The sequence below is a fragment of the Balaenoptera musculus genome, chromosome 17 (genome assembly GCF_009873245.2).
Source record: "Balaenoptera musculus isolate JJ_BM4_2016_0621 chromosome 17, mBalMus1.pri.v3, whole genome shotgun sequence".
In the NCBI taxonomy this organism is placed as follows: Eukaryota; Metazoa; Chordata; class Mammalia; order Artiodactyla; family Balaenopteridae; genus Balaenoptera; species Balaenoptera musculus.
In genome coordinates, this window is record NC_045801.1 from 1,606,144 (window position 1) to 1,626,428 (window position 20,285).

General features: G+C 66.8%; 1 protein-coding gene across 2 annotated transcripts in view; it reads right to left on the reverse strand.

Annotated features, from left to right (window-relative positions):
• Positions 1–1,224: 1,224 nt before the first annotated feature.
• The window catches only part of ADGRB1 (adhesion G protein-coupled receptor B1), an 84,532-nt gene continuing 65,471 nt past the window's right edge, over positions 1,225–20,285 (reverse strand). For both annotated transcript variants that reach the window (XM_036829778.1, XM_036829777.1), the window contains exons 23-31: positions 19,512–19,578; positions 17,229–17,314; positions 11,875–12,046; positions 8,923–9,018; positions 7,250–7,289; positions 4,450–5,138; positions 2,815–2,850; positions 2,524–2,628; positions 1,225–1,957 (exon numbers count right to left, since the gene is read on the reverse strand). In XM_036829778.1, coding sequence (XP_036685673.1) covers positions 1,760–1,957; positions 2,524–2,628; positions 2,815–2,850; positions 4,450–5,138; positions 7,250–7,289; positions 8,923–9,018; positions 11,875–12,046; positions 17,229–17,314; positions 19,512–19,578 — 1,489 coding nt within the window. In that variant the 3' untranslated portion in view covers positions 1,225–1,759. The remainder of the gene's footprint in view (positions 1,958–2,523; positions 2,629–2,814; positions 2,851–4,449; positions 5,139–7,249; positions 7,290–8,922; positions 9,019–11,874; positions 12,047–17,228; positions 17,315–19,511; positions 19,579–20,285) is intronic.

Below are 20,285 nucleotides of genomic sequence, written 5' to 3' on the forward strand. Positions count from 1 at the left end.
CTCATCTGAACACCCCAGGCCAGATGGGCTTGGAATTGGGGACTCCCTGGGTTTAGAGCTAGTACAGTGCATGGGTGAGATTTCACTGAACACCCCAGGGGGAACGCGCTAAAATGTGCATACGTGCATTTAGTCGTTCAAATGAGCTATAACAAGCTTCAGTTTGGGTCAGGTCTTGCTGCCAAATCTCACCAGTTTTGGCTTTTTGAAGTGTTGAGAATTAGACTCAGACACTATGTGCCCTGGTGAGGCGCTGGTTCCCGAGCGCTGGCTGTGTGTGACCGGAGGGCTTAGCACTACCTCCTGCTGCTGCTGCTGTGGCCACACTTCCCTCCCTCGCTGTTGTCCACTCATGTAGGGCCACTTGCGGTCACTCACGGTCACGGTCACTCAGCCTCTCCCAGCCATGCGTGGTCACCAGTGTCTCTCTTCATCCTCGGTCATTCGTGATCACCCATGGTCACTGCGGTCACTCACACAGAGGCAGCACCCACCAAGCCCCTCCCCCGTCCCATCTCTACCTGCTGGTGAGGACTCTGGATGGGGGGTGGGTCACAGGCACATCCACGCCCGGTGAGATTCCCACAAGCTGAGCCCTGAATGGGGAGAGCAAGGCCGCCATGGGAACCCCATGCCAGGCAGTGCCCCCGGCCTTTCAGCTGGGCCTGCCATCGTTTTCATCTTGGATCACATGGTTGGGGGCCCATAATCTCGGGGTGCTGGGGCCTCCAAATGGCCCACCTGCACACCTCCTCTTTGGACAGGCAGCCTCTGTCTGTTGCCTCTCAGAGCCCAGGGGTTCTGTCTGGCGGCTGAGGTCCTGGGGCTCCCCGGGGTGGGGCGCACAGCCTGGGGGGAGGGGATCTGCATAGCCGCCCTCCACCCCCCAGCTTGGCAGTTCCCCAGCCAGCTCCCTGCGGCGGCTTCGGCTGCCCCCTGCTGGAAGCATGGAGGAGAGGCGGGACTCCGCACTTGCACTCTCTGGGCGAGCATTTCAGAGCTCAGGCTCAGAAACGGGCCTGACCGCAGGCGGGGCGCGGTGCCCACTAGGCCTCCCCAGCCCTCCCCGACCCAGGCGGACGGACCGAGGTCAGCAAAGACCACCCCCAGCCCGCCAGGGTGCTGGCTTGCGTGCTGCACAGAGGAGGGCCACACAGTGAGGACGTGGGTTTTTAATTCTTTTTATTGAAGAAAAGAAAAGGAGAGAAAAAATAGATTCCCCACCCCTGCTTCTTCCCGGAGTGGGCTTCTGGTCCTGCCCCTGGGGCGGCGTAGGTGGGAAGGCTGTGCTCTCCGCCTGGGTCTGGGGAGGGGCCCCTGGGCCCTGGGAGGGTGTGGGGGGCTGGCTGCTTCCCGAGGGGTGGGGGGGGTCTAAAAAACGGTGCCAGGCTGGCCAGGCCAAGCAGGCTGGTCCTCTGCTGCAGCAGCTCAGGTGGGCACCCCAGGGGTGCTGGCCGCACCCGGCCTGGCCATTGTCCACGGCTGCCCGCCCGCCCGCCGGGGCCGGGCCGGAGGAGGGCAGAGTCTGAGGCACCTTCGGGCCTCTGCAGCCCTGTGCCCACCGGGGCCGCTGCCTCCTGTCCCGTCTGGCTCTGGTCCCAGCACTGCGGGCCTCTGCCTGGCCGCCGTCCGAGCGCCCTGAGGCCGGGGCGCGGGCCTTGCCCGCCGCCCGTGAGCGTGTCTGTGCCCGTCCTGTGGCGGGAGCGGGCACAGCAGCATCCCTCCGCCGTGGCCCGGTGCGTGGCCGCCGCCCGCCCACTCAGACCTCGGTCTGGAGGTCGATGATGTCCTGACCCACCAGCGGGATGGTGGCGCCCGACTTCTCCCACTCCACGCTCCGCAGCTCTAGCGGCGATGGCGGCAGCGGCTCCAGCTCTTTCTTCGCCCACGCGGGTGGCCCATGTGCTTTTCGGAGGCTCTCCCAGGGCCGCTTGTTGGGCGTCTGCTGCTTTTCTGGCTGCTGGCCGGCGGGCAGTGGAGGGGGTGAGGGCCCCGACGTAGAGACACAGAGCAGAACAGATGGGGAGTGGAGAAAAGAAGGCGGACAGTGAGGAAGGGACCAGACAGGCAGGTGCGGGCGGCAAGGAGACCCGGCACAGACGGGTGAGCGTGGGCGCAGAGCTTTTCCTGGACCGCGCGAGGGTTGCGACCCCTGCCGTTGGGTGAGTCGGGGTGGCCTGCAGGGAAGGGCAGCTGGAGGCCCCTTCCCACCCAGCACCCCTCGCTTGGCTGCTGCCCGCCGCTGGGGGGCGGCCTTACCCAGGCTCCTCCAGCCCAGCCACAACCCAGCTTCTAGATGGCCCCCTGGGACAGACCCATCCACCTGCCCTGTCCCTCCAGGGTCTAGCATGGGCTGGGTCAGGCCAGTCCTTGGGAAAGGTTGAGTGAAGGAACAAATGAATGAATGAAGTAGGGCCGGAGGAAGGAGAGAAGAGCTTACCTAAGGGCTGTCCCACAGCCCCGCCCAGGCTCCGCCCCTGAGACCCTGCCCCCCCTCCCCCCCCTCAGCCCCGCCCTCCAGACCTTGCTGTCTGGGCCCGGCGCATCCTTGTCCTTCTCGGCGTGCTGCAACTTCCGGTTCAGGTCCTGGAACATGTCCTGGTGCCGCTTCCGGGTGTGCATGATTTTCTGCAGGGGGAGGAGGGGCGGCGGTCCTGAGCCAGGAGGGGGGCTGCCCTGCCCTGCCCCGCCCCTGCCCAGCGTAGGCTCTGGGGACTGGCCTCCCTGTCAGGACGGGGTCCTCCTCCCCAGCCCCTCCCTGCCTGTTGGAAGGCCTGGGCCCAGGTAATTGGGACAGGGGACACCAGGACCCACCTCAAAGTCCAGTTCCGCATAGCGCGATTTCCGCCGCTGTGGGGAGAAAGGATTTGTGCACGTTCGCAAGCAGTTCCCCCAAATCCCCCAGACCACGAGTTCCTGCCTGAGGATGAGGGAGGCCAGGGACCCCCTCACCCCTGCCCAAGCCCTGGGAGACACACCTCTGACTACACTGAAGCTATCAGTCTCAGTGCCCAAGCCCCTTGTAGGCCACCCCTGCCCGGAGACACCGGGAGCCCAGCCGGGGCCCTGGAGGAAGAGGGTGGATAGAAAGAAGGGCCACTGGACGTAAGGAAACAGAAGCCCAAGGACCCAGAAGGCAGGGGCAGGCTGTGGGTGAGCCCTCATTCACCTTCTGTGCCACCTTGAGGCCAGTGCCAGGGCTGGGCAAGGGTGTCCAGCTCAGGCGGCCCAGGACACGCTCCCAGGGACAAGGAGACCTGGACACAGGGCCGTGGCACTGCTGGCTGGCCACAGAACTGGCACCCGGGGCTGCATTCATCAGAGGCCATGAGCCAGGAGGTGGGAGCCCGGCCTGGGCAGGGTGGGGCTCCCCGCGGGTGCTGGGCCTGGCTGCTCCCCACCCCTGCCGTCTCTGAGCCCCCGTCCTACAGGCAGAGCAGGGCTCGGGGGGCAACTGCAGGTTGTAGGCTGGTCTAAGGGGGCCTCGCTGCCGTGAGTGCCCAACCATGGAAGGAACTAGACTCAAGCCACTTCAAGTCCAGCTCCGTATCCAAGCCGAAAGCTCTCGAGCCCTTATGTGATGGGTGAGACCACCACCGAGGGCGACCACCTGACAAGTGGCCATTTCAGCACAAGCGCGAGCTCCCAGTCACGGTGGCCCAGCAGGCCCGGGGGTGCGGGGAGCATGGCTGGAGGACAGGTAGATGCCGCCCCCTCCAGGCAGAGCCCTGCCACTCGCCCGCAGGGGCAGGGGCAGAGGCAGGGGAAGGGGCAGGGGAAGGGGCAGGGGCAGGGGCAGGGGCAGGGGCAGGGGAAGGGGCAGGGGAAGGGGAAGGGGCAGGGGCAGGGGCAGGGGCAGGGGCAGGGGCAGGGGCGGGGGCAGGGGCAGGGGAAGGGGCAGGGGAAGGGGCAGGGGAAGGGGCAGGGGCAGGGGCAGGGGAAGGGGCAGGGGAAGGGGCAGGGGAAGGGGAAGGGGCAGGGGAAGGGGCAGGGGAAGGGGCAGGGGCAGGGGCAGGGGAAGGGGCAGGGGCAGGGGCAGGGGAAGGGGAAGGGGCAGGGGAAGGGGAAGGGGAAGGGGAAGGGGAAGGGGAAGGGGCAGGGGCAGGGGCAGGGGCAGGGGAAGGGGCAGGGGCAGGGGCAGGGGCAGGGGAAGGGGAAGGGGAAGGGGCAGGGGAAGGGGCAGGGGAAGGGGCAGGGGCAGGGGCAGGGGAAGGGGCAGGGGAAGGGGAAGGGGAAGGGGCAGGGGAAGGCAAGCCCTCCCCTGCACAGGCCTCAGGTTCCCTTCCTGCCAACAGGACTCGTTCCGACAGGGGTGATGCCGGCCCCCGGGCTTCCCAGGCCTGGGCTCCCTGAGGCTGGCTGCCAGCCCCACCTGTGGGGCCACCGCCCAAACCCGCGGTGCCCACAACGCACCTGTCGCTTGTCCGCTAGCCCCCAGGCTGCCCTTACCTCCAGGGAGCTCGCAGACAAGGTGGAGACGTTCTCATTCTTCGTCCCGGCCCCCGTGCTGGGCCCCGGGTGGGCAGCGGGCTCCCCGGGCTCCCCCAGGCTGGGGGGCGCCGACTCCAGGGTGGGGGGCGGGGGCAGGGGCTGCTGAGGCGGCGGGGGCGGCGGGGGCGGGGGCGGGGGGGGCTGGGCAGGGGGCGCCTCGGGGGGCTGGCGGGAGGGCGGGCTGCGGGCGGGGAGGCCGGCGTCGGGCGCCATGTTGAGGTGGATGAGGCGAGTCTGGGGCATCTGGTCGATGTGGATGCTGTACTTGGGCTCCTCCTGGGGCTTGGGCCGCAGCACGGCTGCAGCCGTGGGCAGGATCACGTAGCTCGTGTCCAGCGCCTTCTCCTGGGCTCGGCTCAGCTCCGAGTCCAGCTTCCTGAAGATGTCCCCGTCGCCGACGAAGGACGACTTGGGCGCCCTGTCCTTCTTGAGGGTCAGCGAGTGGTTGGGGAAGTCGGGCAGGGGGCCGCCCGGGCAGCGGGGCGAGCCGTGCAGGTGCAGCTTGGACACGTTGGCCGGCAGGCTGTTGAAATTGGGGGGCGCCTTGGCGTGGGCCAGCTTCAGCTTCTCTTCCTCGGGCAGCGACGGTCGCTTGAGCGTGCCCGTGATGGTAGCCGTGCGGCAGGCTGCAATGTCTTTGTTCAGCACTGCGGGGACAGGCGAGGGCGGTCAGGGCGGCCGGAGGCAGAGGGGGCTCCGGATCCCGCTGGGTCTGACCGGCTGGCGGATCTGGGCACCCGCCCTGTGCTCGGTGCTGCAGCAGCTGGTGCTTCTCTGTCCTTTCAAACAAGGCTGGGACGCAGGGGTGCCTCTCTGTCCTCCCCACAAGAGGACAAATGACCTCCACCCACAGTAGCTGGGAAGGGCAAGTGAGAGGCGGCCCGGGCCGCCTGGAAGTGTGGGGACCCAGCCCCTCGCTGCGGGCGGGACAGCCGTTCCCGGGGGCCCAGCCTCTCTTCTGTTCAGCAATGGGGACCAGGCTGCCTGGACCTCCGACCTGGGCTCAGGCTTGCCCACCGCCCGGCTCGCCCCTGCCCGTCGGTTCAGCCTCCACTGGCCTGCAGAGGGCCCGGAGCTGCAGCCCACAGCCCCCCCAGGGCTGACCCTCTGGAAGCCCTCCCCACGCGGGCACTGCTGGGTGGACAGACTCCCACGTCACAGCCTCGCCCGGCCTCCAGCGCTCATCAGCTGCTCCCCGCAGCCCACCTCCTCAGCACACACCCTCCGAGCTGCCCAGGCCGCCGGTCACTTGCCCGCCCTGGTCCTCCTCCTCCGCCTCCCCGATGGCCAGGGGTCTCGGGCCCCTTCTCTTCTCCACCCTCCGGATGCCAACACCAGCACCCAGGTCTGCAGTCCTGCTCTGCCCCCAGTCCCCGTGGCCCAACGAACCTACCATCTTCCCTGCCAAACCTGCTTCCCGCCCCTCGCATCAGGGTCAGGGTCAGGGTCAGGAAAGCCTGCTTCCCTCGCTGCCTCTCCCTTGTGTGTCCCTTCCCTCCGGCTGTCTACGTCAAAGCCAGCGTTGAGGCCTGTGGGCCTTCCCTGCTCAGGTCCAGCTGCAGGCCTCCTGTGCACTCGCCGGGGCCCCCAGCTGTCCTGTGCTGGTCCCTGCCCTCTGTCCACCCAGCACCTGGCTGTGTCTGTGGTCCCCACCCACAGCTGCCGGCCGCTCGCTCCTCTCGAGGCCAAGGGCCAGGCTGGGCCATGTTACTAATGAGGAAGGAACTGGAGGCTCAGAGAGGCCGGTACTACACAGGGCTGGGCCCAAGCCCCCAAAGGCCCCTAAGTCTTGGGGTCACCTCTTCTCTCAGGGAGGTTGGCTAGAGCACACAAGACTAAGATGGGGCAGAAAAGATGCTCTGTTCACCTCTCGTCCAGCCCAAGCCAGAGGTCACCTCCTCAAGGAAGGCTTCCTGGGGTCCACCTGGCAGCAGCAGACACTCCCCACCCAGGGCTGTAAGCCCCTCCCCGTGGCTATCTCTAGAAAAGATGCTCCACAAATATCTGACAGACCAGAGGAACCAAAACCAGTTAAGTCGTCCACAGCCCCAGACGCTGCCTTTCACTGCCCCAAACACCTGACTCATAAAGAAATGATGCCTGGACAGCTTCCTTTTATTAGGCAATTGATTCCCTTTTTGCACTTGCTTCCAGGAAGCTCATGGCTAGCCTAGGGCTCAGCAGTGGGTCCTTCTCACTGTTTTCCTCCTGCTTCCACTAACGGCCCCAATCTGAAAGCTCGACCAACCCCTCCTCCACGGTTGGAGTAACAGTGAAGAAAAGGAGGCAACACAGAACATGGGCCCTTGAGGGAGGGCAGGCAGGGTGGGGGAGGGGTGGAGGAGGGGCAGGGGGGCAGGGCAGCTCCGGGACTCACAGAGCTGGCCCAGCCTCACTGCCCCTACAAGGAGGCTGGAGGGCTGAGGGCTAGGGGCGCGCTGAGGGAGAGGAGCGGGCCAGGGCTGGGGCGGGGGAGGCCCCAGGTGGTTCCTTCCAGCGCTAAGGGCTCCACCACCACTGGACGTCCCGCGCACCTGCCAGGCCTGAGCCCCAGGACAGTCTTCTGGAGGCTTCTGCTCCTGCCCCACAGACCCGCCGGCAGCCTCAGGGGAGCGGCTGGGGGATGGGGGGCATGGAGGTGGTTGGCGGGGGTGGGATGAGGACGAACAAGCAGACAAGCAGACAGACGCACGGAGAAAAGAAAAGGCAGTGGGCCCGGGGAAGGGCCACCTGTCGCTCTCACCTGTCAGGCGCTCACCTGATCTACAGGCCAGATCCACGTCCTTCTCAAAGTCGGTCTGCAAGGCAGAGACGGGGCAGAGTGAGCCCGGAGGCGAGCGGGCAGGGCTGGGCTGCTGCCCCGCGCACCACGCTGCCTGCAGGCTGAGGGCCGCCCTGGAGCTGCAGCCACACCTCGGAGGGGCGCGTGTGATGCCGTGTGTGTGCGCACACGCGCACACTCCTGAGGGCCCAGGGTGTCCACAGGCTCAAGGGTGCCCATGGGCTGACGTGTTCACCCAAAGCGAACCCCTACGTGCCCCTGTGCGCCGCGTGTGCACAGCTGTGGGCATGTGAATGTGCACGTCCGTGTGAGCACGCTCTCCCTCCGGTGCATCCGTGGATTAGGCACAGCTCACTCATGCCCTTGGCCTCAAGTCCCTCCAATGGGACACACAGAGGGCCCCACGCCAGAGCCCCTGCTGCCCAGGCCACCACCCACTGATGTGCCGGGAGGGGGGCCTGTCCCACATCACCCCTTTGGTCCTCACCACAGCCCTGGGGACGAGGAAATGGAGGCCAGCTGGCCCAGCAGAGGCAGAGTGGGGTCGGGACGCAGATGTCCAGTGCCAGGGCGGGACCAGCTGCCCCTGGAGCAGGGCCCGTGGCCCCTGCTGCAGCACCTGCCCTGTCCCAGGCTAGGAGCTGGGGGAGGCGGAAGTGGGTGACCTTGGCCCTGCCCTCAGGGAGCTCGGCCGGTTGGGGAACCCAGCTCGGGCCACCCCAGGCTGGGCGGCGGCCTTCTCCAGGGACTGTGGGGCCTCAGGGGATGGCGGGGCCCTTAGTCAAGCCTGGAAGTTCCTTCCTGGCAAACGCAGACGTCAGGTTGTTGGGAAGATCGCAAGATCTTTGCCCAGAGGTCAGGGATCAGGCCAGGAGAAGTGTCAGGAGGTCCAGAACCTGGCTTCCTCCCACCGTGGGCCCCTGCCTCACCCTTGAAAACGCTTCCCTGAGCGTGGCCGCTGGCTGCTGCCAAGGCCCTGCCTGTGACCCTCACAACCGTCATGAGGTGGCCAGCACCCTAAAGACTGAAGGAGCACCTCCCACCTGCCAGGGGGCACCTAGCAGGCGGCAGGCACCAAATGACAGCACAGGGAATTCCCCCAGGATGTTACCAAGATCTGAACAGGTGGCCTGATGGGGGTCAGGGAGGGCTGCCTGGAGGAGGCGACACCTACAAAGTGGGCAGCAGGAGCAGACAAGGGTGTGCAGTACCCGGGGCTGGACAGTGTGTGTAATGCCAGAAGACCAGGGAGTCAGGTTCTTAGAGGATCTGGTTGAGGACAAGGCCACGGTGGGGTAGGGGGTGAGTGGACAGACTAGGGCCCGTCCCAGGTGGAGGGCAATGAGAAGTGTGGAAGACATACAGAGGTGGGAAGGAGCCGAGATGAGGGCCGGACACCCAGAGAGTGGTGTCTGGCCAAAGGGCACAGCTGGTACCAGGGGGTAAGCTTGGGGTAGATGCCAGACCCGCCCAGATCCCTTGTCAATTGGACCCTGTCCATCCCCAAACCCTGGACTGGGGACTTCACCTCGGCGAGCCTCCGTTTCCCCAACCTTAAACTGGGCTCAGAGGTCCTCCTAATTGGGCTGCTGGAGACACCAGTGGGGGTGCCAAGCAGGCGCAGCCTGTGTCCCGGCCCCGAGCCCTACCATGAGCTGGGCGTGGCCATTCTGGAAGGAGCCCCCCGAGTCCCCGTTGCCCTCCTCCTGGCGATCCACCACGCGGCACTTCACAGCGTCCTGGACCTGGGGAGGGAGAGCAGAGGCGGTCGACGGCCAGCCCGCCCCCCGTGACCGCGATGCCAGGAAGGTGAGGTCGAGTCCCACCAGGGCGGCATTTCAGCGAGGGGCAGCCCTGCCCCGGATGCACACGGGCCCACGGGCCGTGGGGAAGGGCCTGCAGTGGGGGAGGGGGTGCTCCCAAGGGCACAGGCTCATCTGCGAGCTGGAAAAGGGACAGCGGCTCGGGGCAGCCTTGCCAGCAGCCAGCCTTGGGGCCCAGCCTCTCCTCTGACCTCTGAGATCCTCTCTATGCCCGTTTTGGGTGAAAACTCCAAAACATGGAGCTCTGGGCCCCTGAGAATACGCTGCAGGCCCTCCTGGCCGGAATCTGTCGTTAAGAGCCCGCCGTTGGCCTAAGTGGGTCACCTGGTGTCCAGACCTGTCCTGAGTCACCGTGACCTGCACATCCCTGAATGTCCGGGGCAAGCTGGGGTCAGGCCCCCACTCCCTTATCACTGAGAGCGGTGTGCTCCATCAAAGGGAAATGAACAATCACGGCCTCGGACTTTTCAGAGGGGACAGTAAGGGAGGCTCCAAGCGAGGGGCCACGCGAGCAGCCAGCCCAGAGCTGGTCAACAGAAAGGAGCCGCCAGAGGAGGAGGAGGAGGAGGAGACCCGCTTATCCAGGGATGCTGCTGGTCAATGCGGGCAAGAGCCACGGGCGGCACCTCCACCTGCCATGGACAGCGCCAGGCACCGGGGGCAGCAGTGAGCAAAGTGCCTGTCCTTGGGGAGCCCATGCTTCAGAGGTCACGGAGGGAAGCAAACGGAATAAACGAAGGTGCAGGCTACTAAAGCACGGAGGGTGGGGTGGGCTGAGCACAGAGGGCTTCCTGGAGGAGGTGTCCTGAGTGAAGGTGGGGAGAGCTGAGAGGAGGGCTCCCAGTAGACCCACCATGGACCCCCGGACTTTTTCCCACTCACCCCGGCCACTGAGCCTGTGCTGCTGTGAGGGACTTGGTCAGAGGCAGGGCCAGGGTCTTGCTGGCCTCAGAGCCCTGGACACTCAGAGCACACCCACCACAGGCGTGCCTTCCTCCCATCCTTGCACCCGCTGTCCCGGCCGGCAAACACCTGCTAAGCCCTGCCGCGTGCCCAGCAGGGGTGGGCCTCCACCCAGGGGACGGCAGACATGAAAGCACGTCCTCCGCTGGCCTGAACAGCAGCTGGGGTTCCCCGATGCCTAGTGTCCCCACTCTGCCCCCCTCAGGACATCCAGGCTCTTCTGGTGCAGACGAGGACCCTGCTTGTCCACCTGCTGGAACGGTCCGTGCCCACGGGGCCGGCCTCTGTCTGCCCCTCCTGGCCCATCTTCCCCAGCACGGCCGAGCCGGCCCAGGTGGCAGGGCCCCTGAGCGCGGCCCCTGCACACAGGACCCTGGAGCTCATAGAGGGCAGACGGAGAAGTCTGGCCCGCGTGTCCTCTGGCCCAGCCCCCGCGTCCATGCTGGCGCCCGGCAAGCCCTCCCTCTGCACCTCCTGTTCTCCCTCGGGGCTCCTTCACCCGGCTCCACCTTCTAATTGCTTTCTGATTTCCACCTTCCCTCCTTTCAGGGACACGGCCTCTGTTTGCCCTGTCTACTGAGCGTTTCCATTTCTGCTCTTGTAATTCCTACAGGCTCTCTTTCCGTTCTCGGGGTGTCCTTTTGTCCCAGCTGCCGGTCTTGCTTCACAGAAGCGAGGCAGCCGAGAACCACGAGCCTGAGTCAGCCCCCCTCCCGCCCCGTCTGTCCAAGGGGAGCAGGCAGTAGCTGCTTCGGGGGGCTGTCCTGAGGCTCCCTAATGCGAGGAGGTCGGGGGCCGGGGGCTCGAGGGTGCTGGGCCGGGGTCTCGAGGGCGTCAACGTGGGTCTGTGAGGTCCCCTCCTCCTGGGTCGTCTCCGTGGCTCCGGTGCTGGCGGATCCGCGGCTTTCCCGGGGAGACTCTCCTCAGGTCCTCAGGACTTGAGAGTGGATGCTCGGGACCGACTGGACGTTTGCAGGTGGTGGAAACGCCGTTTCCACATGAGAAACGTCAGGTCTTCACTCCTCCTGTCTTTCCTGCAATGGGAGCCCCTGGAGAGGGGTGGCCCGTCTCCCCCAGGTGTGAGCCGGGGGGTCTCAGCTGTTCCCAGCGTGGCAGCCCCATCTCCAGCTGTGCAGGCCCCCCGGCCAGGGCCCTGGTGTCCACCCCCTGGACGGGAAGTTCCAGGTGGGGGAGGCTGGGTGGGCAGCGCCGTCTCAGCAGACAGATGACCAGTCGTCCACTCCAGACTCTCCATCAGCATCCGGGGACGCTCCGGCCTCATGCCCCTCGGCTGCCCCGTGCTCCCCCCTGCTCTCCCCACGACCCTGAAGAGGGCTCCCACGCACCGACATCCAGAGACATGGTTTTTCACATTCCCACCCGCCTCAGATAGGGGCCCATCCCGAGTCTCTGCTACCGGCCAGGGGGCAGTCGGGATGGTTTGGTAAAAACCTTCTCTTGCACCTCCTGGAGAAGCCCAGAAAACGCCAGAACGGGAGTCTCAGCTGCCACGAGAGCTGTTCCCACCTCCGGCGGCTCCCATGCCCCTGGGCCCCGGGAGGACAGAGCCTACCCGCTACCTCGGTCTGAGCCAGCGCGGGGCACCAGGGCGTCTTCTAGAAGAAGCTGTCACCTTAACGAGTGACCGTTCCCAGCAGCCCTGGCCGCGTGCTGGACCCAAGTCCCGTCTTGCGGAAGAGTCCGGGCCAAGGAAGCGGCCCCTCCCCGCTAGCCGGCCTCCTCCCAGAACCGTCCCGCCGCGGCACGTGGGGAGGTGGCGCCTGGAGCAGGCTGACGGCCCGCCCGCCGGCCCACCTCTCTCCGCAGGATGCAGTGCACCATCACGATGACGAAGCCCTCCAGCGAGTCGAAGACGGCGAAGAGGATCTGGAAGAGGGCGGATCGGCGGTCGGTGACAGCAAGCACGGCCGACATCCAGGTCAGCGCCAGCAGCGGCAGCACCACGCAGGAGCTCCACAGCGATGCCCTGCGGACGGGACGGCGGGCGGGCGGCATCAGGGCTGCCCTGGGCCCTGCCGCCCACGCCCTGCCCCTGGGAGGGGCCACCCAGGCTGGGACCCGGCCTCAGCCCAACTCCCTCACCGGGGCCGGGGCCGGGGCCGGGGCCAGGCTGCCCGTCCCACCTGGGGCGCGTCTCCCTTGGGGCCCCACGGGGCCTTCCCTGCCCTGGGCTGCATCCTCTCCTCCCCATCCCCTTAGAGACCCTCTCCCACTCAGCCCCGACGCCGCCTCTCCTGGGGAGCGGAGTTCCGCCCCAACATCCCCAGCCCGAGGGCTCCCAGGGCGGCTGGGGACTCAGGACGGCGGTCCCAGTGTGCTGGGCAACAGTGAGGGCGGGGGCGAGATCTCTGGAACACGAAGGTTCCTGACTGTCCAGGAGGCCCCAGGGAGCGAGGCACAGTGGAGGGAGGGGGAGAGCTGGGGGAAGGGGAAGAGGTTTCTTCTCCCAGAGCCCTCAGGCCCCCACTCGGGGTCCAGGGCCAGAACTGAAAGATGGCCCCAGGGGAGGGCGTTTGGTGAGGTCTCTGACTCTGGACAGAGAGAAGGGGGGGGTGGGGGGTGGGGGGAAACCAGAGAACTCCTCAGGGAGAAGGAAGGAGGAAACCTGTGAGGAAAGAAGATAGATGACAGACAGACAGGGCCAGGCGGGGAGGGCATGGGGCGGACAAACAGACAGACAGGAACAGAGACGACAGGTGCTTCCTCCTCTTGGCGGGCCCTGCTCTGCCCTCCCCAGGGGAGGACCTGCCCTTGCTCCGAAGCCTTTGCCCCTTCTTCCAAGGAGTCCTCCAGGAGCACCCCCAAGGCAGGCATGGCCCTCTGCAGCCGGCCCCTCCCTGCACCACCTACACACGTGGCCACTCTGAGCCTGTCTCCTGGTCCGCACAGCAGGGACACTATGCCAGTCAAGGGGCTGCGTGGGGACAGAACGCACCAGCAGGAGGCCTGGAGTACAGTGTCGGGAAACCTGCCTGACCCACCCCAACCCCATCCCCGCCGCTACCACCACTCTCAGGGCCACTGCGGCCTGAGGACCACAGCCAGGGTCAGCTCTGCCCCCCGGGCCGGTGACTGCCTGCAGGGGCTCCTGGCCTTCCTGCCACTATCACCAGGGGCGGGGGCATCAGGACACCCTCCTCCCTCATGGATCACCCTGGTCAAAAGAAGAGGCAGGAGCAGGGGGGGCAGAACCTCGGGGAGGCCACCAGGAAGGAGCTGGGGGCACCGGGGCTGGGGGGAGACAGGCTGGGGTCTGGCCAGATCAAGGACCCCCCCCAAACCAGCGGGGCCTTGACCGGGGCCGGGGCAGAGGTCCCCCCCAGACAGTACACTCTGTTTCTCCACCCTCTCCAGCCTGGCTCAGCCACTGAAGCCGCTCCACCCCTGCAACTGGACCTGCAAGGGGCCCAGCCCCGCGGGGAACTTCTGCCCTCGTGCCCCCTAGGCAGGGCCCTGGGCCTCACGTCCTCCTCCATCTCCTCCTCAGCTCGTCTCTGTGACCGGGGCCCCCCATCCCAGGGCCAGCCCCGTATCTCCTCCAGGACACAGCCTCTAACCCTGCCCCTCCCAAGGCCTGCCCCCGCTCAGGGGATGGCTCTCCGGCCCCCTGCCCGGCGGCTCAGGCCAGAGCCAAGGGTCACCCTGAAGCACCACGCCTCTTCCCTGGGCACAGCACGGGCTCCAGAACTAGACCTCGGACCGTTCTCCTCGCCTCCCCTCCCAGGGCCCTGCTGCCCCCCGGCACTGAGGACAGGTGAGCCAGGCGGAGGCCTCCCGGGGGTGGGGTACCTGCACCTGTGGGCGTTCTCCCCTCCATACCTGCTGTGCCGCACCTGGCACAGGGCCTGAGAGGAGGGGGCCTTCCCATGACGGCAGCCCGGGTCTCAGTGCCCCCACCATGGCAGGTGGGGCGCTGCAGTCTGTCTCCTCCCTTCCAAAGCAGGCCTGCTCTGGTCAGAGCCCTGGACACAGCTCCCCGTGTTCCGAGCAAGAGGCGCAGGCCTCCCCCAGCGCAACTTCTCATCCCAGTGTGAGGCACCTTCCCCTGGGCCGAGGCCTGGCATTTACTGCCTGATGCTGCAGCAGGCTGGCAGATGGCCGGGGCTTGGGGGCCCGTAAATTACTCAAATTCTTGCAGCCCAGCCTCTGCAGTTTCTGAAACATTTCTGCAGAGGGCCTCGTGGAGGGGTCACGCAGGTCCAGGCGTGACTGCTGGGGAGGACAGGAGGCGGGCGGGGGAGAGCCCGGCAGCTGCACCACCCGCCCCCCTTTGGAAACTCAGATGCCTCTGGGGGAGGGGCTTTGAGTGTGGATGGGGGCGGGGGGCGGGGGGCGGGCAGGGCCGCTGGGAGGCTGTGCCCTCCACCCCACAGGCCTGCGTGTGTAACAAAGGAGACCCAGGGCGTCTGGGCCGTGGACCCCAGCACGGAGGAGCAGCCGCCCTCCCGGAGGTTTCTGGCTCCACCGGGCAAGTCCCCACCCCGGAACCGTGTCCACCTCTGCTCACTCGCTCCCCGCGGCCAGGAGTGCCCTCGCCACGGGGCTCCTGAATCCCAGGAAGCAAACAGGAGGGTCCCAGGGGATCTGTGTGTCTGGGTACAAGATGACCACTCGCGGGTCATCTGAGCCAAGGTCCCTCCGGATTTGGCATCCACCCTGGACCCCGGGCCGCACTGGCCCTGCCCCGCTCACAGAACCCTAGTGGCGGCCCGGGGTCAGCGAACAAGCCAGCTGCCCCAGCATGTCCTGTTTCCAAGGCCGCGCCTGCCTCTCGCACTCACGTTCAAATTCATGACCGACACGCACACGCACACATGCCACACTCCTGCACGCTCATGCAGGGCGCTGCGACCCCAGCGTGACCACACGCTGACGACGGCCACCAGCTGACTGTGTTCTCGCGGCCCGAGGCCTGGCCCGGCTCCCTGCCCTCCGGTCAGTCTGGTACCGCGAGGCCCCGGAGGATGGAAGGGGGGAGCCTGGCCGGGGAGGGGTGGGGGCAGGGCAGGAAACGAGGTGCCAGAGCATGGGGAGGGCGGGCAGGGGCTGCCGAGGCCCCCAGGGTGGACGGCAGAGATGACAGAAATGACAGAAAAAGCTCAAAACAAACAAAATTAACTGAGGCGAGCAGAGCCCGGCGGGCGGGTGGACGGGCGGGCGAGGAGCGGCACTAACATGGCGTTACTGGCGGCTTCGGAGGTGGCGTCGGCCGCAGAGAGGGCTCCACACTCGGCACATTTGAGGGCGCGCCCGAGGGGGGCCCGGGGCCGCTGACTGCAAGTGAAATTAAAAGACTGAAACGAAAGCAAAACTGTCCTCGCAGACACTCGGGGCGGGGGCGGCTGGGGGCGGGGACAGCAAAAGCAACCAGGTGGCCTCCAGCCCGAGCCTCCCCGGCCGGGGACGGGGTCCCAGGGCGCTGCGGGCGGGGACGGGGTCCTCGGGCCTCTTTGCACCTGACGCACCCGGAGCCCGGCGGGGGCAGGGGTGGGGAGCGGGGTGCCGGCTCTGTGGCTGGACGCGGCCGGCCTGAGGGCAGGGCAGGGCTGGGACCGTGTGCGTCCACGTCCAGCGGGAGGGTGGGGTGACACTATCCGCCCACATTCACACAAAAAAGCAGGACACCTCGGCGCGGCCACTGTCCCTTCCCTCTGGTCCGCCCACATCCGGTCTGACCAGGCACTGCCCCCGCCAAGGAGCGAGGGATTCGCCAGACGGTCAACGGGGGCGTCTGTGAGCTACCTGGGCAGTGGCCTCCCCGCCAGCCCTGAGCGTGTGTGCCCGTGCGTGTGGGCACAGAGAGCGCGGGGTGCCTCCTGTCTGGGTGGGGGCAGGGCTGCTGCAGCCTCACGGGCGGGTCCGCGCGAGCTTCCGAGCCGTGGCACCGCTGCACCTGGGGAAGGGGCCCGGCGGGGCAGGCGGCCGCCCGGACACACTGGGCTCTAATTCGGCAGCCCAGCCCTGCTCCACCAGCCACTCCCAGGCCTCAGCCTCGGTCTGCTCAGCTGTGAAGTGGGAACAAGACAGCAGACCCTGCCTCAAGAGTTACTGCAGGGAGCAAATGAGACAGTGCTGCAGGGTGGGCGCGTCGCGCACCCCGGGGCCTCCTCCGTGTGTGACCCACTGTTCTGGGAGCACGTGTGGGTGGCAGTGTGTGCTGGGCTGGGCTGGGGGGGCGAGCCTGCCAATCCCCACTTCACAGACTCAGAGAAGAGGCCCAGAGAGTGTAGGACCCAGGCCCACAGACGGCCAGGACGGGCTCCCAGCCACTGCAGGCTCTCCAGGGTCACACTCCTCCCCCAGAGCAAGTTTCTAACCAGGACAGAACCCACCAGGGACCCAAGGGGAAGGATTCCAGAAGCTTTTGTTCAGGGGGGAAAGCAAGAGCAGGAAGAGAGGGGGAGGGAGAGAGACAATGAGAGAGACAGAGACCGAGCAGGACTGGCACGGAGGGGAGGTGGAGGAGGGGGTGGGGACCCCCACGCAGACACCAGCCAGGGCAGAGGGACAGACAGAGCAGCGGGCAGAGGCGAGGTGAGTACGGCTCAGCGCTGGGGCAGGAGAGAGGGGGCCTGTCCCAGCCCACAGTTGGCCCCCATCCTTGATGGCAGGGCTGCCGAGACCAGGGGGCTCCTGTCCCCTGGCAGCCAGGGGAGAAGCACCCTTCCAAGCCTGCTCCTCCCCCAGGGCTGGGCACCCAGCCACTCAGGACCGCCCACCTGGTGCTGTGTGCCCTCTGGCCAGGCACTGCCCTCTCTGAGCTCAGGCTCCCAGGTAGGAGGAACATCCGGCCCGGCCCCTGCATTGTCCCCATGCTGAAGGCATCACAAGGATGGGCAGGCCACGTCCTGGTTCAGGGTCACCCAACCCCACAGTGGGGAAGGGAGAAGCCCGGGGCACCCTCCCACCAATCTGGTGGGCCTGGGGTCTCCAAAAGCAATCAGTTTCACCGTTTCTCAGAACTTACGGAGTCCCTGCTCTGTCATGGGGCAGATGGGGAAACTGAGGCGCAGAGCAAGGCGGGGCTGGCCACGCAGCTCTCTGCGCCTCCGTTTCCTACTTGCTTGGGAGGGGTGTGGGGCTCGAGGGTAGCTGGGCTCTGGGTCGTTTCGACCCCGGGTGGGGAGTGGCGTGGCGGCCGGTCCTACCCTGCCCGCTCCTTCAGCTTCTTGTCAGTGATGCCGTCCTTGGACACGAGCTTGTTAAACACCAGGATCCCGATGACCATGTTCACCTGCAGGGCAGGGAGGAGCGGCTGTGGGGGGGGCCCCGGGTCAGGAGATGGGCTCCAGGGAGGAGGCAAAGCCCCTCGGGCGCTCTGCCGGCTGCCCTCACACTCGTCCCTTTACCCCGCCGTCTCCTTCCAGAGCCCCAGCCGCTAGGTGGGGTTCTCCGTGCCACACGGTCCCCCCACCACCCCGCCCAGGGCTGGGCACTGCGGCTTGAGCCTCCCACGTGACGGGTCCCCAGGCCCATGGCCATCCCCACTGGGGTCGGCAGTTTATGAAGCTGGGATTCCATCTGGGATGGAGTCCAGAGGTCAGAGGCCGGGCTGGGGTCACCGTGAGCCTGCCCCTGCCCAGAGTGGGACTGACCAGGGCAGTCAAACACGCAAGCGGGCTGGCCGAGCCGCACTGCTGGGGCACTTGGCCCACTCAGACCACAGGAGGGACCTCAGGGGACCTCCAGTCCAGCCGCCGCCCATGCCCAGGCCCGCCCCGCGTCCCCCCCTTAGCGTCCCTGCGACTCGTGCACCTTCCGCACACGAGCTCGCCCAGCTCAAGCCGGACCTGACGCCACCTCAGGACACCTCCTGCCTGGCTCTGCCTGAACCACATGCTCTCCGCACCGCGCAGCCCTTTAGGGACCTTAACTTGGGGCCGCCACCCCACAGGCGTCTTCCCTCAACCCCCCCCACCGCCGCTGGGCACCTGCCCCTGGAAGTGCTTCTGGGTGTTGAGGCTAGTCTCCGGCTGCTCAGACTGCTGCCTCCGACAAAGAGAGGCTGTCCCCAGCGTCCCAGCCATCCACCTCTTCCACGGCCCTCAGGCCCTGGTCTCCCCTCCCCTCTGGCCTCCTCGCCTGGGCGGAGGCGGCTCCCAGCTCACATCCTCGCTCCCCTAGGGCTTCCACTCTGCAGAGAGGCTGCCTGACCCCCAGCCACGTTCCTGCGTCTCAGGCGGGGACTGGGACTCCATGGATCCCTGGACCCGGAGGTCTGGGGAGGCCGACTCCCCGCAGCCCCACAGAGCCAAGCTCGTGGCCGAACACACGCCCCAGCCCTGCCTCCCGCCGTCTGGGTGAAAGCAGCTTTCCCGGGTGACAGCGCTGGGGCGGGAGAGGGCAGGACACCAGTGGCTGCCGCCCCGCCTGCAGCAGGCTCTGTGCCTGCCTTTCCCTGCATGTCCCCATGTTACAGGAGGAGCCCCGGGCAGGAGCGCACGGCGGGTCAGGACCGGCCCTGCCCTCCAGATGCTTTGTGGGAAGGGACGTGGGGGGGTCTCCTGCCTCTGACATCCCCCTCCTGGGGCACCTGCCCTTAGAAGGCCCGGCCCACTGCCTAGTGGCCTTCAAATGCCCGGCACGCTGCCGCTTCCCTGCCCGCTGTCTTCTAGGAATAAAGGAGCTGGTTCTGGCTGGGGCTGGCCCACGGATTCTGCCCACTAACTCCACCCCCCCACTGGCTCCCCCAACTCGTGCCCCCTGCAGGCTCAGCCTCCCCTGGGTGCCCTGGGCTTCACCTTCCTCTGCCCTGTCCAGCCTGCGCCTGAGCCTGGCTCGGATATGACAACAAGGAGGTGTGGCCCTGCCCGGAGAGCAGGACTCTGCAGACGCGATGCCCTTTCCTGGGGGCAGGCGGGAGGGGTGGGCGAGATGGGCTCCGAGCCAGGCCCGGCAGAAGCCACTATCTCGGGATACCCCCTGAGCAGCCTCCCCCTGCTCATCCGTGACCGGGGGACAATAGCCCTGTGTGCATGTGGCACTGTCTCTCAACCCTCACCAAGCGGACGTGGGCACAGCAGAAAAAAAAACCACTGAGGGTCAAGCAAGGGGAGGTGCTTCCCTCCTCCAGGGGGTGACGGGCTGTCCCCATCGAGGGAAAAGCCCCAGGCCTAGCCGCGCCCCCTGCTGCCCCGGTCATCCGTCTGTCCGCCTTCCCCGCCCTATGGTCACTCGCTCATCAAATCCGCAAGACCTCCTGGCAGGTACACAGCCGGTGCCCAGCAATCAGGCAAAATGTGCTCAGAGAAACAAAAGGCCGCCAGCCCAGTCCCGCCTCTGCACCCCTGCGGCAGGTCAGGGGGCTGATCTGTGGACACCACCCACCCCTGGTGACCAGGGCAACCCTGATGGGGCAGCAGGTAAAACCCAAGTCCGACCCAGGGGGAGGCGAGGGGCTCAGCCTGGGATGTCGGGATGGGGGTCAGTACCAGCACGACGGCCGCGGCCGGTCCCACGAAGGCATACAGCAGTCCCCCCTCCAGGGAGAGCCAGCAGCTGGGGAGGGAGACAGGCTGGTTAGCGGCCAGGCGTGAGCCCCCATCCGGTCACACGCTGGGCACCACCAGCTTCCCAGGAGGGCAGTGTGACGCTGAGAAGTGGCAGAAGGAAGCCAGGTGACCACACATTCTTTAGCTTCAGAACCCACGGGAGCCCCCAGGCAGCTGACAGACAAAAGTTTACGGATGAAGAAGCAGGTCCAGAGCAGGGGACCACACAGCAGAGGGCCAGGCCGCCAGAGGAAGGTACCCTGACCGTCCCCCTCCCCCGACTCTCCCCCCAGGGCTGGGCTCCCCAACTTGCCTCACAGACCCTCCCCAATCTCACGTGCAGACCCTCTTTCCTGACATGATGCCAAAATGCTGGGCTGGGTCCCTGGCCTGGACTTCCACCCACCCACTCAACCCAGGCCCTCTGCATCAGGCCCCCTGCTCACACGATGACCTGGGCCCTCCACCAAGCTCGGTCACCAGCCCCAGCCTTACTTCCCCAAATCTCCTGGACACCACCCAGGGCGGTCCACAGGAGCCCTGAGCCCAGTGAAGGCTGCTCTGCCTCCTGCACGTGCTGTGTCCTCTGCCCCGAGTTCTCTGTGCCATGCCACGTGCCAAACGCACAGCTTTCCATCCTTCAGAACCCCGCTGCGACAGCCCATCTCCTCCTGATCCATCCCCGAGCCCAGCAGGCTGGGTTTTCCTTCCTCT